Below are 19875 nucleotides of genomic sequence, written 5' to 3'. Positions count from 1 at the left end.
CAGTACATACATGTACAACGTAAGTGATAAAAATAAACTGATTTGGAACAGACAGAAATTAAGTGATATTATTTTATCTAAAACAAAGCGAGGAAGTGTCGATTCGACCACGCTGTTTTGTTGTGTTGAGGCGTCGCGAATATTTCAAAACCTTCATTTCAAAGCGTTTTGTTTGGGCGTAGAAATTGAATGGAATATTGCGTGACTTCCAGTTGACGCCATGCGCCAGCAAGCACTTGAAAACCGACGCAATCGAAATCACGGATGGGGATCCCGTTGCATCGGAAATTGTAAATTGTTATAATTAGTTTTGGTCACGGCTTTGAGCGGAATCACGTAGAAAAGTACAAGCGTACGGAACGAGGCCGTTGCTACCCTCAAAAAGGAGGATTTTTTAATGACTGGGCGCGGGTAGACCTCTCTGCTTGTGGGAGGTATTATTATCAAGATAAAACCAGATAGCTTACGTCAAACTATGAGCTTTTTTAAAATTCACGTGGACTAGTCAAAACAAATTCAAGGTACTTCAAGAGAGGTTGTTGTTTTTTTGACAGAAACGCAGAAACGCTATTATTTTACAAGCTTGATATTGAGATTCCATCTCGTTCAGTCAGGGTCTCTCAATCTCAGCGGTCATGTCATGAGTGAGCGTAATTCAACATGGAGGTCGACGTGTTCGAGAGCGTTCGTCGACGAAATTCTTCAGAAGTACAACTGCCACACTTCTACGGATAATTTCTTTACAAGAATGTCTAGTCAAACTTTGGCGGAGCATATAGCTGCACTGAAAGGACACGTTTTTTCTAATACAAACAGTCAATCTGGAAACTGCGATCAAACCAATTGCGACGAAGGAAGCAAAATTGACTTGTCAAACAATACCCCTCCCTTGAGGCTATGTATGTTAACGAATGCTGACTCTAAATACAATCAAAGTGGGCTTAAAGTTGACCTAAGTAACTCCACGAAAACAAGTGTTCACGGAAAACACGCTGAGCGTAGTAACCGGGTGTCCAGTACGAAAAACACCGGAGAAGTCTTCGAATCAGGCGCTGATACGTTCAGCAACTCGAGCTCAAATTTGGCGCTCACTGGAAGTGGTTACCCCTGGAGTCATGACGAAAGTGAGGTGGACATAACAGCGTTGACTTGCAGCGATAGCCAGAATGATAACAAGGATTTGTTATGCTCAGAAGATTCTAAGCGTCGAAGCTCCAACCCAATAGTTGTAATAACGCCAGCGATGGCGGATGGAGCACTGGAGGAGTGTGCTGATTTCACGAATAACACGAACGGTGAACTATCCGCGGCCATGTTGAAAGATAGCAGTGACACATGTTCGCTATCGAGCGTTGGTTCATGTTCGGAGAACGAAATTCTGACAGACGACGAGCCTTCGGACGATGAAATAAAGCAGCCTGCGGAGGATAAGACAGAAAAGGTGAGAGTAGATTGCATTGAATGTGTGACAGAGCTTTACTCTGATTGTTCAAGTTTGCTCATGTCGTTCGCGCGGTTTTTGTCCTATAACAACCCCAAATTGCTATGCGGCTTTTGTGGGAATTATCAGCCGGCCAAATCTTTTCACGGGTCTTTATTTGGTATTAGATGAATCGACTTTGTTTCTTTGTTTGAGAAGGCCCATCTCGAGTCGCTATGAAAATACAGCCACTCGTTTACGTAGTTCGTTGTAATGTTTATTTGCTTTACATGAAGCCTTTGCCGTGTTGTTGTTTGGTATAAATGGTGATAACTTCGTGAAACGTTTCTCAAATTATGTTTATTATTGATTCGAAGTGTTTGTAGTTCCATTTGGTGTTGGTTTTGTGAAGTTTATTTTTGATTGTTCAACCGAGCATGGCTGAACTGCCCCGAATATTTCCTGTATACGTGATGAAATTACTATAAAACATATGCTGGAGTCATGGTTGGTTTGTAACTAAAATTAATTGTCTCTAAGTTCTAAGCCTTTAAACGCAATATCTCTGGTCCTTCTAACGTTAAAACTGGAATATTTAAGCTTGACAACCATGGCTGCAGGACATAGTTTGAAATGTAAACATAAGTTCATGTTTTCTTTCATGTTATATTGCTGATAATCATGTAATTTCTCCTTACAATTTTAATGCATTAAGGCACAGATTGAAAGAAATAAAAGGTGGATACCTCCTACTGCTACGGTGCATATGTAATGAGTGCCTCGGGAGGGTCCAAAAAGCTCTGATTTCATAAGGATGGTGGTTAATAATTCAACAGTATTTTTGCATAGTTTATGACTATGCAAAGAAAGAAGATCTTATCAAGGCTATTAAGAAAATTGGGGGAAACCACAGAGTCATTTTATGAGAGATAATTAATCTTCAATTATTTGGAAAAATGCCATACGTTGCTGAGTATTTTAAAGCTTTTCGGAACAATTTATTCTTATTGCTGCTTAATTATCTCGGGAAAAAATATGCAATTACCTGCAATTATATTTTTGGATTTCAATAAACCTTGCTAAGATCTGCTTTTGCTACATAGAGAACCTGTGAAAAAATACCTCAGATTAGGAGGTACTGTTCTTTGAAAGATCTTTAACTTGGTAATGATATTGAAATGAATGACCATTTGGTTGCATTTGTACATTTTGTATGCAAAAAGTTTGGTGCATATAAGATGCACAAAACTGTCAGGTACACATGTTAAACGTGTATATTATTCTTTCTTAGCATCTCTTGTGAACCTTACATTTTTTTTTTATGAAAACTGTTTTGTTTCACCTAAATCTAAAAAACATCATGTGGCTAAGAAAAATATCAGTAGCATGACCTTATAAACCCAACTGGCTCTTTTGGACATTAGCCTCAAGTATTTCTGTTCTGTAGGAATTTCAACCGGTGATAAGATCTCTGACAGACCGTGAAATTGGCCAGAAGCAAGTCTTGTCGAGTCTAATGCATTCATGCCGGATATAAGCTCCATTAGTTAACAACATCAAATTTCACCTTACAAGCACTAAGGTCATGGGAATAATGCAAATGTGTTGATGTCCTAAACAGTTCTCCCAAACTAATACCTTAATATATAGAGAACAGTTTAGGAGAATACGTGACTTGATGTTATGGAGCTTAAAGGGTTAAATTTTTGTTAGAATAATAATGCTGTAGTTCTTGTTAATTGGCCTGTTACTCTCCCACATTCACATGAGCAAGATTCTCACACAGATCGAGGTCTTGATCACAACTGGTAATATAACTCCTGCTTATCATTTGACTTGTAGGAGTTGTCCATTCTGTAGCACACACTGTTTGTTTTCATTCAAGAAATGATGTACAGCTCTCATCAGCCAATTATATCAGAGAATTAAGCTCCAGCTGAACTAAGGGTGCGTTTTTTTGGGAGAATCCGAAAACAGGTTTGTGATCTCAGATTATTCGTATCATGCTGCATCAAAGAACCGACGAATCCTTGTCCAGAGTGGAGTCATTGGTTCCTTTGATGCGGCACGATCCGAATGATCTGAGATCACAAATCTGTTTTTGGATTCTTCCAAAAAAACGTACCCTAAATCACAAACTTGCTATGTAAATGCATTGAAAAATGGCATTTAGGTCATGACTTAGCTACCTTGCAGCTTAGCTAAACCTAGAGCCTTTGTGTGAACAGAACATTTCCATGTGCTTTGCGGCTTAGCTACATGTAAGCCATGGCTTAATTTCCCTTCCGTAAAGGCTCTAGTGTGTAGTGTCGTAGGATTGTAAAACATCATTAAAATTTGTCCCTATCTACTTATATGAACAGCATTGGGTATGCTAGGTTTGAAGATTTTAAAACTTTTCTGTGCATTGGGTATTATACAATATTTGATTTTTATATTCTCTAATTGTGTTGAAATGCTCTGCCAGCTATTATTTTTTCCAAGTGCTTTTGTATACCATTTTAGATTTTAAAAATCTTTGTCAACATTTTACCTAAACAGACAGGACTTGGCTTTTTGTAAAAGTTGCTGAACGTAATAAATAATCATAAAATCAACTTCTTTTTAAACAAAAAAATATAAAATTTATATATATATATTTTGGTCAATTTTTTTTCCTCAGGCTTTATGAAAATTTGGGGAAGTGCCAAAATGTCAACAATAATAATTTGAAAGATTGAAGCACTTGGTTAAATACATCTGAATTTAATTCAAAACCCTTAATATTAGGAACGTGTAAGTGGAATGTCTATTGAATAAGCTTTAGTATTAAAGTAATGTTTAAGTATACCATAATATGGTTCCTTGGCATATTTTCAATCACAATTTTTCAATTATTTTTCAGACAATTAGATCATGGAAACTGACGTCCTCACTAAGAATGCCAAGCAATCAGCATGATCTAGATTAAAACACAGCAATTTGTTATTCAAATTTTGCTGTTTTTCTAGGCAAAAGTATCTAAGTTCTTCTTTTGTCTGTAACCCCTGCTTTATTTACTGCTTTACCAATATTATTTTGCTGAAGCAGAACGGCCAGAAGATCTTCTGTAAAATGTTACAGCCAAGGTGATAGGAGTGAGACTGGCTGTGAAGAACAAAGATTGTTGAAAAATTTACAATTTTATTATTACAAGGTATAATTTTGCTACAATGTTTTTTTCTAGCACATGTCATACTGAAAATTTCAGCGTTTGTTATTATTTATTTCCTTATTTTGGGGTATTTATTTTTGTCAGGTATTTTTATGTTTTAATATGTCATTGTTTCTGGCAGGTACAAGTACAAAACACTGGATAATGTTTTTCCTCCTCAAATTAAATCTGTAGACGTTGTTGTCATCAAAATATTATAGGGATAAACTTTATTTTTCTTCATGTGAATTTAAAACTTCAAAGGAAAGAAAACAAAAAGGGTGCATTTCAAGGGGACTAGTGCAAACTGAGTTACCTTCCTATCATCATATTGGAAATGACCTCCAATTCTTAGCAAAATAATCACAAATGTTCTTGTCATTGATAATGAATGTAATGAGAAAGTAGTTTTGTGTAAACAAGGATTTCTGAGGTTTACAACAACATGTTTAAACCAACTGACAAAAGTTACTCGAAGTTTGATTTTTTTCATCATCAAATCATCCAATTTTCAAATTATTTCAATTTTGGTATTTGATCATAACTTTTATATCTCAAGATGAAATCGTAACCAGTTCTAACTTTTGACTCTCTGGATGAAACCATAAGTGTGGCGATTGAAAAGAAAGCAATTTCCTGTGGTTCTGTTTATTGTGGTTATGTGGTTCCTAACTTGTGAGGCAGTGGATGAAACCTAGATTTTGACCTTCAGTTGAAAGCTATCAAGCTGTACTTATCTGTTGCAGTTCGTTATGCTCTGCAAGGTTGTTCTAAAGTGCTGGACAGGTAAAACTGTGGTTCAAATCCTTCACCCAACCAAAACTGGCCATGATTTTTTGCATGTTCCTGTCCGGGTGACCCTATCTCCACTAGAATGTTTTTTTCTTGGTCCCTTACTGTTGTAATATTATTGTCTTTAGCAAAGAAAAATGCCATCTACTGCACATATATGTGAAAGATTGTAGGGGGTCCTAGAAACAAGTTTTTTGTCACTTCTGCAGAAGATCGCATATTAGACAAGTTCTAAATGGCTGTCATCTTAATTTTCGAGATGGAGATATTCCATTCTTGGAAGCAAAGCACGCCTTTTTAGTATTGCAAATTGAAAAAAGAAGTTCTAAGGAACACTTGACACCTTAAATGTGAGCATGTACTCTCCTGTGACACTTTTTATTATGCCGGCAGTAAAAGGTGCGTAGTTGTACTAAGCTTTTGAAGTCTGCAGATGAAATCCTTATTTGTACCACTCAACTGAAAGATATCAAGTTGCCACTTATTAGGTGACACATGTCAGTTTGCTTTGGAGTTGTAAAATCCTGAGTGAATTGTCACCATTTAGATGGAATTACTTTAGCAGTACAAATAAATGTACTTGGTGGTCATGGTGGAATTTGCTATTTGTAAACAAGATTAATTTTGTCAAACCAGAATTAAGGAATTTTGTCCTGTTTCAAGCTTGCACTCTCTTGGGACAGAAGCGATACAAACCACCAGTACAAAAAAGTTTTATTCAATTTCTTGACTGCATTTACAAATGTTAATGTTCCGTCAGTCTTTGAATTTTTGTTAATTCCATTTTGCAAATTGCGTAACAGTCAAAATAATGCTTTAATAATCAGATTCAGATATTTTTTACATTATTTTGCATTCTCATGGATGTTTTCCGTTCAAATTATATACAGGGGATTCCATAATGATTTATACTGTATGTAGGAAAAAGCAAAGCTGGAATATTATTTTTTTTTGTATTTCAGTCAGACAAATTTTCAAGTCAATAAATATGTACATAGCTTATCACTGCAAAACAATTCTGTCTTCTTTCCTCAACCATCTCTTAGTATTATAAAATGAGATTTTACAACTAGTGCAAAATTCGACAGATTTTGCAAATATTTTAATATTCAAATCAGTGACACCTGCTTTCAAGTAAACAATGAACCAGTAAAATAATAAAAGTTTTATTGTAACTCTCTTAGTTAGAGATTCAGTTTACTTAAATATTTCTAAAAGCATTGCATCTTTGCCAAGTTTGCCTCCCAAGTGATAAATCTCAGGAAAATGTCGCAACTTTAAATAGAAATAATATGAATCTTGCATAAAACAAACACAAAACACCCAATCAAGCTCCCCTTTTGTTTTGTAGTGTCTTAAATGCTTACTTGAATGGACAGCTAGGGGTCAGTTGTACAAATATGGCAAGTTGTAGTGTATTGTCTCTGAGAAACTAGTGAAATATTAATGCCTTTAAAACGGATGCGAAATGATTTTTTACAATGTTTTCACATAGAGTGTTGCTAATTTGCAAGTGTTGTTATTATTGTTAATATTTTTTTCGTGAAGTGATGTTGTGTTTTCTAAATCTTTATTTTTCTTAAGACATACCATATATTACATGTGGTAAGTTCTGAAAAAATGAATGTTACACCTTTTACAAAGCAACTGATAGCTGTTTTCATTTGTGCCTTATAACTCTCTTTAGTAAGTAATTATTTCTACCTTAAGTTTAAAGCACAGTAAGTATTTCTACAGTGTTACAAAATTTTACTTAAATTTTTATGGTTATAAAGTACAAATTCAGCAATGCTTTATTTTCAAATAATTTATTCATTGTTGCACTTGAACAAGGTTTAATCCTGAATCAACATACATGTAGCTGTGCAGGTGGAAATGTTTTTCCTTCTTCCAACCTACACAAGCTACAGTGTATTCTGATGTAATAATGTTTAGTAAAGAATTTTGTATTTTTTTTTTTCATTATTTTATTTCAAACCTCAGGATTTATAAAACTCTAACTATTGGACAGTTCTACAAAATTAATATTTTTTGTATGTACCAGAAGTACAGTGTACCTTACAGGAAGGTGAAGCATCCATACTTACTTTTTTAAGGCTCTCGCGAGAAGGCTGTTGTGTCTCTCGAGACGAGCTCTAGTCACGTTAATCGAGACACAAGTCTCATGAGAAGGTGGTAACTTACTTTTGAGCGTTACTATAGCTCGGGTTTAATAATTATTAGCTGTGGCAAACTCCTGCCTTAATGTCCTGCATCGTTTTTTTTTTTCCAGGTATCCATAATAATCATCAATCCACCATCAAAGTGTACACATTTTGATGTTTTTTGTGCATGTCGTACCTTACAGGTCAACTCACGCTGGAAGAAGATCCGTAGTATGATCCACTGGTCACCATTTGTACAGAATTTCAAAAAGAAGTACCCTTGGGTACAGTTGGCTGGACACCAAGGTCAGTCAGAATTATTTTCTTGCCATCAGTTTCCTTTTAAGGACAGTGCCTACTAACAAGGAAGTATTTGTGTGTGGTTTATGACCATGCAGGGAAAGCAGATCTTAGCAAGGGCTGTTGAAATCCAAAAAGAAATTTGGGAGTAACCTGGCATTTTTTAGAGATAATTAAGCAACAATTATTTTAAAAAGCAGCGAAATAAAAAGCAATATATGGCATTTTCTTTCCAAATATTTGAAGCTTTGTTATCTCTGGTTACCCCCAATTTTCTTTTTGGATAGTAACCAAAAGCACTTGCTAAGTTCTGAAAACAAAAGTTTTAAATTGCACAAAAATATCCCTGTATTAGTAGGCACCACCCATAGGAAACCCGAGTATCTCAAGATACGCAGAAGATATGCACAGTAGCAAAAGTAGACACCATCGTTAAGCTAGAAAAAAGATTGAATGTGTCTTTGGCTATGTCAGGTGACAAGCAACCTTATTACCAGGACCACTGATTTTCATCAGAATAATATGTAAGAATTCATCAAAGTCAAAAGGGGTATTTTCACAGTAGACAGATCAAAATTTAATTGGTTATCGTATGGCCACAAAATAATTGAGAAGGATTTGTTTACTTGTTGTTGTTGTTGTTGGTTTTTGTTATCAGAATTACATCATTTTGTTTTCATGGTTTCAGCCAGAAGGACCCTTGTCCAGGTGCATATGTCCTAATAATACACACTTTTTGAAAAAATTAGACGTAAACAAAAGAAAGACTGAGAATGATGTATTGTTCAAGTAAGTGACACAGGCATGCCTGTGTCACGTACTTGAATAATACATCATTTTCATTTATTTGCCAGGCTTGAAATATTCCATCACATTTATTCCATTGCACATATGCCACACATGGCATTCAAATCCTAGCAGTATGCAGGATGTTTGTCACATGAACCTAGTTTATTGGCCTTAGCTCCCATGAGTCTCCTGTAGCTCAGTGGTAGAGCATCCGGACTAGCAATCGGAAGGTCTTAGGTTCCACTCCTGATAGGAGCACTCCGATTTTTTTCCCGAGTATGCCTGTGTCACTTACTTTCAAGAATAATACAGCATTCTCATTTATTCACCAGGCTTGAAATATTTCATCACAGTTATTCCAAATGAAAGATTATCAGTAAGATTTCACTGATGCAGCACCATGGTTTCTTTAGAATCTAACCCCCTTTTTCTGTGGGCTGACTTTAAATCCCAGCTAATTGCAATTATCTGGAATCTCTGTGTATTTCTTATTTTCATATTGCAGGTTGCTTTAAGCCTGGTGAAAATGGGACGATTCTAAAGAAATCAACAGAGAAAGAGAGGGAATGTTTAACGAAGCTCATGAAAGACATTCTGAGACCATACATCCCTGAATACAAAGGAGAGGTCAATAAAGGCGGTGAACGTATCCTTGATAGTGTACTTGTTTTTGTCGAGTGACATGTGTTAACCCTTTCCTGCCCTAGGGAAATGCCGAATTTTTCTATTTTATTACTAACTATGAACTAGGAGACCACATGTGATATACCATTTTTAAAAAAGGTATTTGCTGGGGTGTGCTATAAATCACACCAACAGAGATGGAGGAGGGGTCTTGACAATCTGCTAGCCAGCGAGCCATGCGAGGCAGACGTGCGAGGCACTCAGGTTAGCCTAAAAAACACTCCGGTTAGCCTAAAAAGCACTCCGTTTAGCCTAAATAGCATCCAGGTTAGCTTAAATAGCTCCCCAGTTAGCGCAGGGGTTAGCATTTATGTTGGGGGTTGTTCATGCCTTGCACGCCTCGCATGTTTGGCTCGCATGGCTTGCACATTTGGCTCGCATGCCTCGCACGCTTGGCTCACTGGCTCGCACATTGGCCACACTCATGGAGGAGGTCACATATTAGAGTAAGAAAAGTCCAAAACGAAAGAAGAAAAACATTAATAAAAAAATTTTCCTTTACTCTGTACATATTTGTGCATACAGCTTATTTACAAAGCTCTCTCAGTGCATTGCTTTTTGTAAGATATCAACTGGACCCTTAGGGTACATAGGAAAAAAAATTCCAAAAGTTTGAGGGGTGGTAAATCATATAGGAGGGGGCATGATTTTATGCCTCCAATTTGTAGATCTTTCCAAGATCGTGTAAATTTCACACAAATTGACCAAACACTTGGCCGATAAATTTTTGTGTAAATTAGCATTAACCCTCATTGCAGCAGTTTCTTCTCGTCAAAAGATTTGCTGCACAGGTTTGTCGTGTCAGCTCCCCCAAGCCACATGCTTTTGCACAGGTTCCAAGGTATCTAGAATGGCGAGCCACATCACTCGGCAGTCAATTCTCATGTACATGTAGAACTGGCATTTTTTTCTGTTTCTTTTGTTTGCGATAAAGCACAGATTTTAGAAGGACAGTTTGCTTTTTAATGCCCTTGACATGAGTTTTAGGTTATCTGGAAATGCAAGATCTACTCCAAGATTTTGATAGCCCATCTGTTATGGACTGTAAAATGGGAACAAGGTACAATTATATAATATTAATATAATTCACAGGTAGCAAGACTAACACAAATAGTTTCACAGCAGTAAAAGACATGCAAACAAGACAAAGCTAAGAGACCGCGTTGGGGTCCGAACAAGGGAGTGATTTCATTCCTTTCATTGTGACTGATGTTTGCTGTTTTTCACCTTCATTTGTTTTAATGTTTGTGTTCATGTGATAAAAATGTCACACACATCATTTTCGCTTGGACTAAAATTTAAACTTGAGAGGAGGTCAATTATTTTAGGAGTTGTAACTGTACAAGCTTTCCCTCCTCCAAAGGTAATTTAATTTTAATTTTGATTGTATTATTTTACCAATTTCAACGTCACAACGTCTCAGGTACAATACATTTCTTATAAAGAATTAGCCATACCTAGTACAGTAAAAAAACTGCATAAAATTGAGGGTAAATAAAGTTTCAGATAATGATAAAGGTTCAGTTTTCTGCGACAATTGATTATGCATCTAGTGTAATCAAAATTAAATTACAGTCACATTGTGTGAAGTTTCCAATCTGTCATCAGTTATAATCCATGGTCGGCACACCAATACAGCGAATTGTAGTTGCTCTCTGCAGCAGACTCTCAAGTCCTAAGTGCGCTTATTTTAGGTGCCAGAGGGATAGCATGATTTTGTAACCAAGTGTTTTCCAGCTTTTTAAAATTGTCATAAAGATCAGTTTGCATCATTTCTTTTTTCCCTCAGAACCTACTTAGAGGATGAACTTGTGAAGGCAAAGTCAAAACCAAGAAAAGTAAGTAAAATTTCTAGCCTGCACATTTTGTCGGATATTACTGAATTCTTGCTCTTGTAAGTATTTGCAAGCAATCTGACCAGTCACTCCTGACCAGTAAAGCAAATCAATCTATTCTGAAACTTAAATTCAGTTTCTCAGACACCAAACAAACTTATTTTGTTACTTGTAAATGTCTAATAAGAGACTGGTCAAAAAGTATAGGGTGGGGTGTTGGTGGATAAAAACACATAGCCCACCGCCTCCTTTTGGCACAAAACTGACTGAACCATTCTGAAATGAAGGTTAAAAATTACATGACCCACCCCATATCAAACATGGATTTTTTTGGTATAATCCAAGGAAACCACATTTTTTGTTTGACAAAATCATAAACCTCCAGCCTCACTTCAATTGAGTTTGGTGAAGTACGCCTTACGGTACATTGCTATCACTGTCACTCCAACTATCAGAAACCAAAAATAGGATGACCCACCCCCCATGGGTAGCTGAAAACTGCACAACCCACCCCTTACCAAGGGCTCAAAAACCGATAACCCACCCTCTGTCTGCTCCAGCCCACCCCACCCTATACTTCTTGACCAGTCCCTAAATATTTGAAATTGTCTGCCAGTGGATCAATACAGAATCATGCTTGCTTCCATTCTTTAACACATCTCTTCTCATACAGAAGTTTAATGTGAATATTGGTTTAAGTTAATTGACTTAAGTTCAGTTTCTCAGGCACTATAATTATAAATTTATTAAACTCTGAGTAAGTTTCCTTGTCTGGATCACTACAACAGCCCTCTCAAAATGTACTGGTAGCCAGCGATTTTGCCAGCAACTAACAATAATTATTTTATCCCTTAAGATTCCTTTGGACTTAGCTCTTTCTCCATACTGAAAATTATAGTTTTGTTGCATACATGTACTTCTACAAAACATTTGGGAGGGTTGCTGTATAATTTTTTATTTTTATTTAGTTTATTTGCCACACACAATTAATGCTTTTCCTTTTCTCTGGCACTTACAGTAGGTTTTGATGAATGCTAAATTTTTTTTCAGGATCTGTTTCAAAAAATGATAGAAGTAGACCCCAATGAACCCACAGAGGAGGAAAAAAGAGAAGGAGGAATCACCAAACCACGCTACATGCGATGGAGAGAACAGCTCAGCTCTACAGCGAGTCTTGGCTTCAGGATTGAGGGAATTAAGGTTAGGACTATAATCATGTCTTATCAACTCTTATGTCAAAAGTATTATAATTACTTCATTAGCATCTAGCCTGTGGAGCTGGTGTTTGCATAATTACAATTACAGTGAGAATGATGTATTATTCAGTACGTGAAACAGGCATACTCGGGAAAAAAATCTGAGTGCTCCTATCAGGAGTCGAACCTAAGACGTTCCGATTACTAGTTTGGATGCTCTACCGCTGAGCTACAGGAGACTCGTGGAAGCTAAGGCCATTAAACTAGGTTCATGTGTCAAACATCCTGTATACTGCTAGGATTGGAATGTATGTGCCGCATATGCACAATGGAATAAATGTGATGGATATATTATTCAGTGAGTGACACAGGCATACTCAGAAAAAAAAACCGAGTGCTCCTATCAGGATGTTATAATGTTACAATGACAATTTATATAGCGCTAAACTCTAAAAATTCTAAGGTGCTTTAAGGGCATGATGTTGATTGGGAATGTGTGAAAGAAAGGCTCACACAAGGAGAGGGATAATCGATTCCTGTTCCCTTAGCTTTATTGCTCAAAAGGCAGGAACAGTGGTAAAAACGCTCAGTAATGTTATTTTTGTTTTCTTTTTTATCTGCAGAAAGGTGATCAAAAACCTAACAAAGATTTCAAGAAAACAAGGACAAAAGAAGATGTTGATGAGGTTTTCACAGAATTTATCGGCGATGATGACCAGATTAGAGTAAGTTAGAATTTCTTTACTGTATGTTATGCTTTAAGTTTGTATCTTCGTGGATGTTGTTGGAACTAACATATAGTAAGAGATGTATGAGGGTCTTTTTTACAATAGAAGGGATTTACCTATTACAAAGAGCATTACTTGTATGTCAAAAAATGTATTCTTCATCTACAATTGAAAAAACAGACTTTTGGTACACCAATCACCTTAATTTCAGTGCATTCAAAGAAATCTTAAGTGCCCCTCCCCCAAATATTCTAAATTTTATTGAATTTTTTTAAGTGTTAATATATCGACATAATTTCTTATATTTAATTAATTATTATATGCATTTGTTGGAATTATTTATTAAATGTTTTGTTCACAGAGAAAGTATCTAAGAAGACTCAAAGCCATTAGAGCGACGTTGGAGTCTTCTCCATTCTTTCGTTCACATGAGGTGTGTAAAAATTTCTTTTCTGTTGTGTTGTTCCAGGATATTAAATCCATTATTACGGAAGGTTTTTTTGGGTCTCAACTCTTCCACCCATCTGGAATTTTCAATGATCTTTCATGAGGTCGGTTTGGATATTTCCTCTAATCACCCATGTTATTATTGAACAAATGGATTCCATTTTGCTTTGCATGTGGTCAGGTTTTTAGGGAATTCATTGAGGCCTGGACACCAGGCAAATTGACTGTCTGTGAAAACAGTTTCACCTGACTATTTTAAACATCCCAACCAACTTTTTCTGTTAAAGAGCACATCCACGTTGACTATACTGGGCACCCAGATGCACTAACCATTTTTGCTCACCTGTTCAAACTCTTAATGCAACCAGTGGAGTTTAAGATATCTTATCAGGTATTTTTAAAACCAACCAGGTCACATTAATTTTACATAACTAGAAATATGTGACTCGTAAAACCTCACGAAGCTAGGGCTGGGTGGACAGTTTATTTGAAATGATCTTGTCTTTTGTCTTTGCTCTGTGGTTTTGTGATGTCTCCTTCTTCTTCGCAGCTCGTGCTGAGTTTCGTTGTTTAATCTCCCTCGGCGAATCTGTCTTGTCCTTTGTGCATCCTCTTGTGGTTTATTTTCATCACAATTTGGTCATGTTTCACCAATAGTAAACATTTTTCACAGCTCGATGAATAAACATGTTCAGCCCTGAATGAATAAACATGAGTTGCGTCTGATGCCAACTTGTCTTCCAACCTGTTGCTGCCTAGCAACCTTCCCTTTGTCTGACGTCATTCAAACTTCGTTTGCATTGTTGCCAGGCAACAGCATGGACACCTTCAACAACATATATAAAAATATTTTTCGCTCAAATTCGCGCTGCCTAGCTATTTGTTAACCTCGCTTCACGAGGAGTTATACATGTACCATCTTGTTTAAGGCTGGTTTCCATATGATCGCGGATCGCAGATCGCAATGAGGTCTGCGATCGTGAACGCAGACGATCGCAGAAGATAGAACCATGTTCTATCTAAAGGCTGGTTTCCATATGATCGCGGATCGCAGATCGCAGATCGCAATAAGGTCTGCGATCGTCTGCGATCATATGGAAACTACTTCTGTGATCGTCTGCGATCCTGCAATCGTGATCGCATATGATTGCAGAAGATAGAACCTTGTTCTATCTCCTGCGATCGTCTGCGATCAATTGTGATTGTTTGCAATCTGCGATCTGCGATCCGCGATCATATGGAAACCAGCCTTTAGATAGAACATGCTTCTATCTTCTGCGATGCAGAAGTAGTTTCCATATGATCGCAGACGATCGCAGACCTTATTGCGATCTGCGATCTGCGATCATATGGAAACCAGCCTTTAGTCACTGTATTACTATGGAATATGCCTAAGAGGTCCAGGGCTGCAAATAACTAACAGGCAGGCGCCGGTCACGTTGTCCGGTCAAACATGTTTTTGCTCGGACACTACCCGTTTTTGGTCGGTCAAATTTTAACAGTCGTAACTCTTGCGATAATGAACCCAGATTGCACAGTAATCCTTTTATAACTAAGAAAACAACTGAATCCAATTCGGTTTGGCAATAAAAATTGCAAGTTAATAGTTTAACTACTCTTCACTGCAGAAGCAGCCTCGCATTCAATACATGGAACGCTTACGCAAGATACAACCGCAATTGTCCGTTTTACTTTACATCTGGCAAAATCACTTATAATTAAATATTACACTTTGGCAATCGCCACATCATTTCTACAACTGAACTTTAAGTAAAATGTGCAGAATATATGAAAGCTGAAAGGTTCAATCGGTCTCTTAATTAATTTGAAAAAAGAAGCTAACTGAAATGTAAACATAAACAAGAAACACTTAACTTTAATTCATAAATTATCGTCTTAGGGTTTCGAAATTCGGCAGTACTGTATGTAATTGTATTAAATGCATGGCGTCTTATTCCAAGTACCATTGTTGCGCTCGCTGACTTTTTTCCTTTTAGAATCCCTTTAAGACGACCTTATTCTCCACTTTTATACGCTCCATTTTTGAGTTGCATCGAGTGTTGAAATCGCCAGAAAGCTTAGTAACGAAGCATGTTTTGCAGGGTCTGCCAGAAGAAACGTATGGTTTGTTCGCTTTTCGCACTTTGCAACAAATGCTACGTGGAGTATTCTTGGTGCCATGAGATTAGTCTTCGTGAGGGTGCTTTCCGATCATTCAATCAATCAAACAATCAATCACTTTATTTAAGAGTCAATCATGGTATCTAGCCAAAGGTAAAACCCTCTACTAATTGGAAACACTTAAAGTAAATAAAATAACGGAAGACACGATGATTTGCGGTTGCGATAGGACTTGATAACATCGTGGAAGTTTGCGACTACCGGGAATTTCTCGACCACTAATTTGTCTAGTTATATATCCACGTTTTTTTCTTTCAGAAACATAAATGTTGTCCCTCGTGATTTTCAAATAGTTAAAAATTAAAATTTCTTTGAACGAGTCGGTAAAGGACCGGACAAGATGTCCGGCAATCCAAGGATTTGTCCGGTCAATACCCAATTTTGACCGGACATTGTCCGTTGACCGGCCGTTATTTGCAGCCCTGGAGGTCATCCTTGGCTATTAGTTGTAACTTGCTTATAAACTGACCAAGTCATTGTTTTTTACTTCCTACTTCCAGGTGATAGGAAGTTCTCTGTTGTTTGTCCATGACGCATTTGGCAAGGCCAGTATTTGGATGATCGATTTTGGGAAAACAGTTCCCCTTCAGGATGGCATGTGGCTGGACCACAGACTGCCTTGGCAGGAAGGCAATCACGAGGATGGATATTTATGGGGATTAGATAACATGGTAGATATCTGGACGCAAAGCTGATCTTTAGAAGAAAATAATTTTTGTATGCATGTGTAGAGTATCCTATTTTTTAAATTAGCCAAACCATTGACACATGGCTTGTAGCCTCAAAAAAATGTTAGGTCATGGTTTCAATGTCGTATATGTATAAAAAGGATTCATAGATAGTCTGGGATTCTCGAAAAAGAGTGGAAATCTGCAAACTAGTTTTCCCAGACCTGGAAGAAATGGAAAAATAGACTGGAGTTTTTTCAAAGCTGCATTACAGGCATAGTTGCTCAGTGAAATCTTTGTCTGCTAGTGGAATTTCAGTTGCATTTTGTCTTAGCCGAAATGTTGAATCACAGAATCATAAGAACTCTGTCTACCCTATCGCCTGACTTTACTATCTTGTGTATGATTTGATGCATAACCTCGAGTCTGACAGAAGAAAATAATTGTTGGGAAAAAGTATGGAAAAAATTGTGAATTTTGCATACAAAATGTGTATGAACCCTGCGTACAGTCAGTGTCCCAAGGTTTTTTGCCAAGTACTTCAAACTCGGGCTCGGTCTGCAGTTTTCGGAGTGAAGATGCATCTACCTATCTAAGTCATAACTGAAGAGCAAATATCTTTTGGAAAAATGCTTAGTGATTAGTAATTAAACTGGCTTCAAATTTCTCATTGACCCAAGATTAACTTAATCAGGCTTTGAACAACTGGGTCCAGGGTGATAATCTGTTTGAGTTTTCCTCAGTCTTTAAAGATGCCATCACTAAAGTTTGTTTCATTTTGCCTTCTCTTCTGGTTTCTTTTCCCTTTTGTATCATGGTGCACATTTAGTACAAACAAAAATTTGTTCTTTTAAGAATGGATGTTACATTGTATTTCCAAATATGTGACTAGAAGAATGCGTACAAAATCGATGTCAAAGTAAGTGTAAAATTAGAATATTTTAATTAAAGTAGAAAATGACTGGAATAGATGGAACAGTATAAAATAATAATAATTCCTCTCGCTAAGACGACAATGTTCTTATACATGTAGATCAAATAATAATTATGTCTGTTGGAAATTATAACCCTGATGTAAATAATAATAATGTATGTACTATTAAAATAATGACAGTCTATGGTAATCATGTGAATGTGGCAGTTACAATGTAAGTCTTTATTCAACAGGAGCTTGGATGTTCTAGAGACGGGAACACTGAGTCATATTAATATGTAGCCAGCTGGTGTCGTTGTATTCTAACAACTTCCTCAATTTCACAGGAAGTGGGTGGCAACCTCAAAAATTAGCTTAGACTACACCATAGTCCATATTTTTTGGTATCTGTCAGTTAACGTTCACATTTTTATTTTATTATTGGTAGATTTCAATACAGTTTGTTGGTACGTGTATCTGTATTTTTGCGATTGGTCGGTTATTGCCGTAAATATGCAGCAGTAAAAACAAATTGTTAGTTGGTTTTGGAAGCTCAGAGTTTGCGTGTTAATTATTGAAAGTTCACTTATGCAAAGGAAGAATTGGCTGCTTTACAGTGTCAAATTTAGTTGACAAACTTTACCAGCTATTGGTTGGTACCCTTACCATTGTCACGCAGAGTGGCATGTCTTTAATTTGAGTTTATAATTAAAAATTTAATGAACAGATGCTTTTTGAAAGACAACGTTCTGTTCTCTTAATCTATTTATCCCAACTGTGTTAACATAGAAGGCTGGATAACCATCAAATCATTTTACCAAATATTTAAAAAAGCAGGCAGCTCACAAGAAACATCTGCCCAACAGATTTAATGTTTTTTTATGGGTATTTTAACTGTTTAATCCCCTCATTGATTAGCATTGAAGTTCTCCTTACAATATCATTGGTTCATCAAGCATACTTTTGGTGAGAATAAAGGAAGTGATCACCAAAGATAAACTGTGTTGATGTTTATACACAATTGTCGGCTGGTACCACAAAGGGGCAGTGTCACCTATTTTTAAATGTCACTTTGAATGGCCGAAAAAAATATTTGTATGGCTATAAACTTCATAATAATGGTTCCATTTATTTTGTCAACAATAACCCTTCTAGTACACAGAAACTGGTTTCATTCATTTCTGGCTGTGGATGCTTAGGGTGGAAATGGATTGCAACTTGAAATAATTGGTCGATTATTTTTCAAGTTTCGTCTATCTATCTTAGAAAAATGGCTGAAAACTGACCGTAGTTTATTCTTGCTCATAGAAATCATTTCATGTTTTCCTCACCGTGCTCTAAGGACATTAAATTTCAAGTTAGAAAGGAGGTTCTTAGTCAAACATGGAGCCGTTTTGACCAACGTACAGCAAAAACCCTAAGACAGTGCTCCTTGAACCATTTAAGCCCCAACATCAAAGAACAAATTCTCCTGTCTTGTCCCCATACTTTTCTTATAAAATTACTGGGAAGAAGTTATTATAATATCAAAAAAATTCACTTTGGGTGATCATATCCTTAATTCTCTTGACTTCAGGGGTTGAATAAGCATTGAAATTACAAGGAGAAATTTGATGCTGATCACTTTAAGGGCTTAAAGGGTTAAGAGGTGAAATTAATTAGGTGTAGAACAGTAAGGAGAATTTTCATGTTGATATTACATGTAGAGCTTAAAGGGGTACGGTAATAATAAAGTTTCTATTCTACAGACTAGAAAGATTGGAAGGGCACCTACAATACCACAAGAAAAAACAGTTTTACTGCTATTTAACAAAAATTCCTTGATGTAATATAACAAACACAAGTAAGAGTGTTTCATCCGATTTCCAAACACTGAGAAGTGAGTGCTTAAGACCAGGAGCTGCCAAGTTTTTATTTTTTTTTTAAACCAACTTTGCAGTGTTTGGAAATGATAATCAGTTGAAACACTCTATCGAGTGTTTGATAGCTTCTCAAACCATTAGTAAATCTTGGAGAAATTCAAAGCAAAGGTTCACCAAACTGTATTTATAATTAAGATGACATAGTTTCAAAACCTCCTTCAGGTAGTTATTTCCTTCATGAATTATTAATGTTTTGAGAATGAGGAGTCTCAGGGAGTCATCCTCAGTCTTAAAACATTAGAACCTCCTGACAAACAAAACAGTATTTACTACACTAGTAGTTTGAATTGGATTGGTCACAGTTTGAGATTTCATCCCCGTCCACAATATAATGTGTGCATAAGTGATTATGGTACAGGTCTACAACTAAGTAATTAAAAACACCTAAATACTGGAACAAAATTTAGTAAGTATACCATCTATATCTTTAATAATTATTTAGTAAGCCTCAAAATTTGGGACTTGTTTTTCTGTCCATGTTTTGTTATCATGATCTAACGTAAGCAGCTGTCATTACCTTGTACAGTACCTTGCATCATTAAACTTTTTTATGAAATTATTGTTTAATAGATCCTTTTGACTGCTTTTGGGTTGTGTCATTGTATACAGCTGTTTCGACAAAGGTTGTCCAAAAAAAGCGTACAAGCGTACGCGACAATGCCGAAAGGTAGTCTAGGAAATACT

General features: G+C 36.5%; 1 protein-coding gene across 1 annotated transcript; it reads left to right on the top strand.

Moving 5' to 3' along the window:
* The first annotated feature begins 304 nt into the window (after positions 1–304).
* Positions 305–19741, top strand: LOC146473332 (inositol-trisphosphate 3-kinase A-like). Its single transcript, XM_085118543.1, has 9 exons — positions 305–1441; positions 7732–7834; positions 9123–9263; positions 10289–10361; positions 11091–11139; positions 12187–12336; positions 12956–13057; positions 13422–13493; positions 16189–19741. The coding sequence occupies exons 1-9, from the start codon at positions 641–643 to the stop codon at positions 16381–16383; spliced, it is 1686 nt and encodes a 561-aa protein (XP_084974669.1). The 5' UTR covers positions 305–640; the 3' UTR covers positions 16384–19741.
* Positions 19742–19875: the final 134 nt, after the last annotated feature.

This window comes from Pavona decussata, unplaced genomic scaffold (assembly GCF_977016875.1).
Source record: "Pavona decussata unplaced genomic scaffold, jaPavDecu1.1 SCAFFOLD_94, whole genome shotgun sequence".
NCBI classification, from domain to species: Eukaryota; Metazoa; Cnidaria; class Anthozoa; order Scleractinia; family Agariciidae; genus Pavona; species Pavona decussata.
The sequence above is the reverse complement of the archived record's forward strand: the minus strand, read 5'-3'. Positions and strand labels throughout refer to the sequence as shown.

Excerpts from the sequence above, each read along its gene's own strand:
- LOC146473332 (XM_085118543.1), top strand. The coding sequence starts at position 641 with ATGAGTGAGCGTAATTCAACATGGAGGTCGACGTGTTCGAGAGCGTTC. Across the intron at positions 7,835-9,122 it reads ACAGTTGGCTGGACACCAAG|GTTGCTTTAAGCCTGGTGAA; the intron begins GTCAGTCAGAAT and ends TTCATATTGCAG. Across the intron at positions 13,058-13,421 it reads GCGATGATGACCAGATTAGA|AGAAAGTATCTAAGAAGACT; the intron begins GTAAGTTAGAAT and ends TTTTGTTCACAG.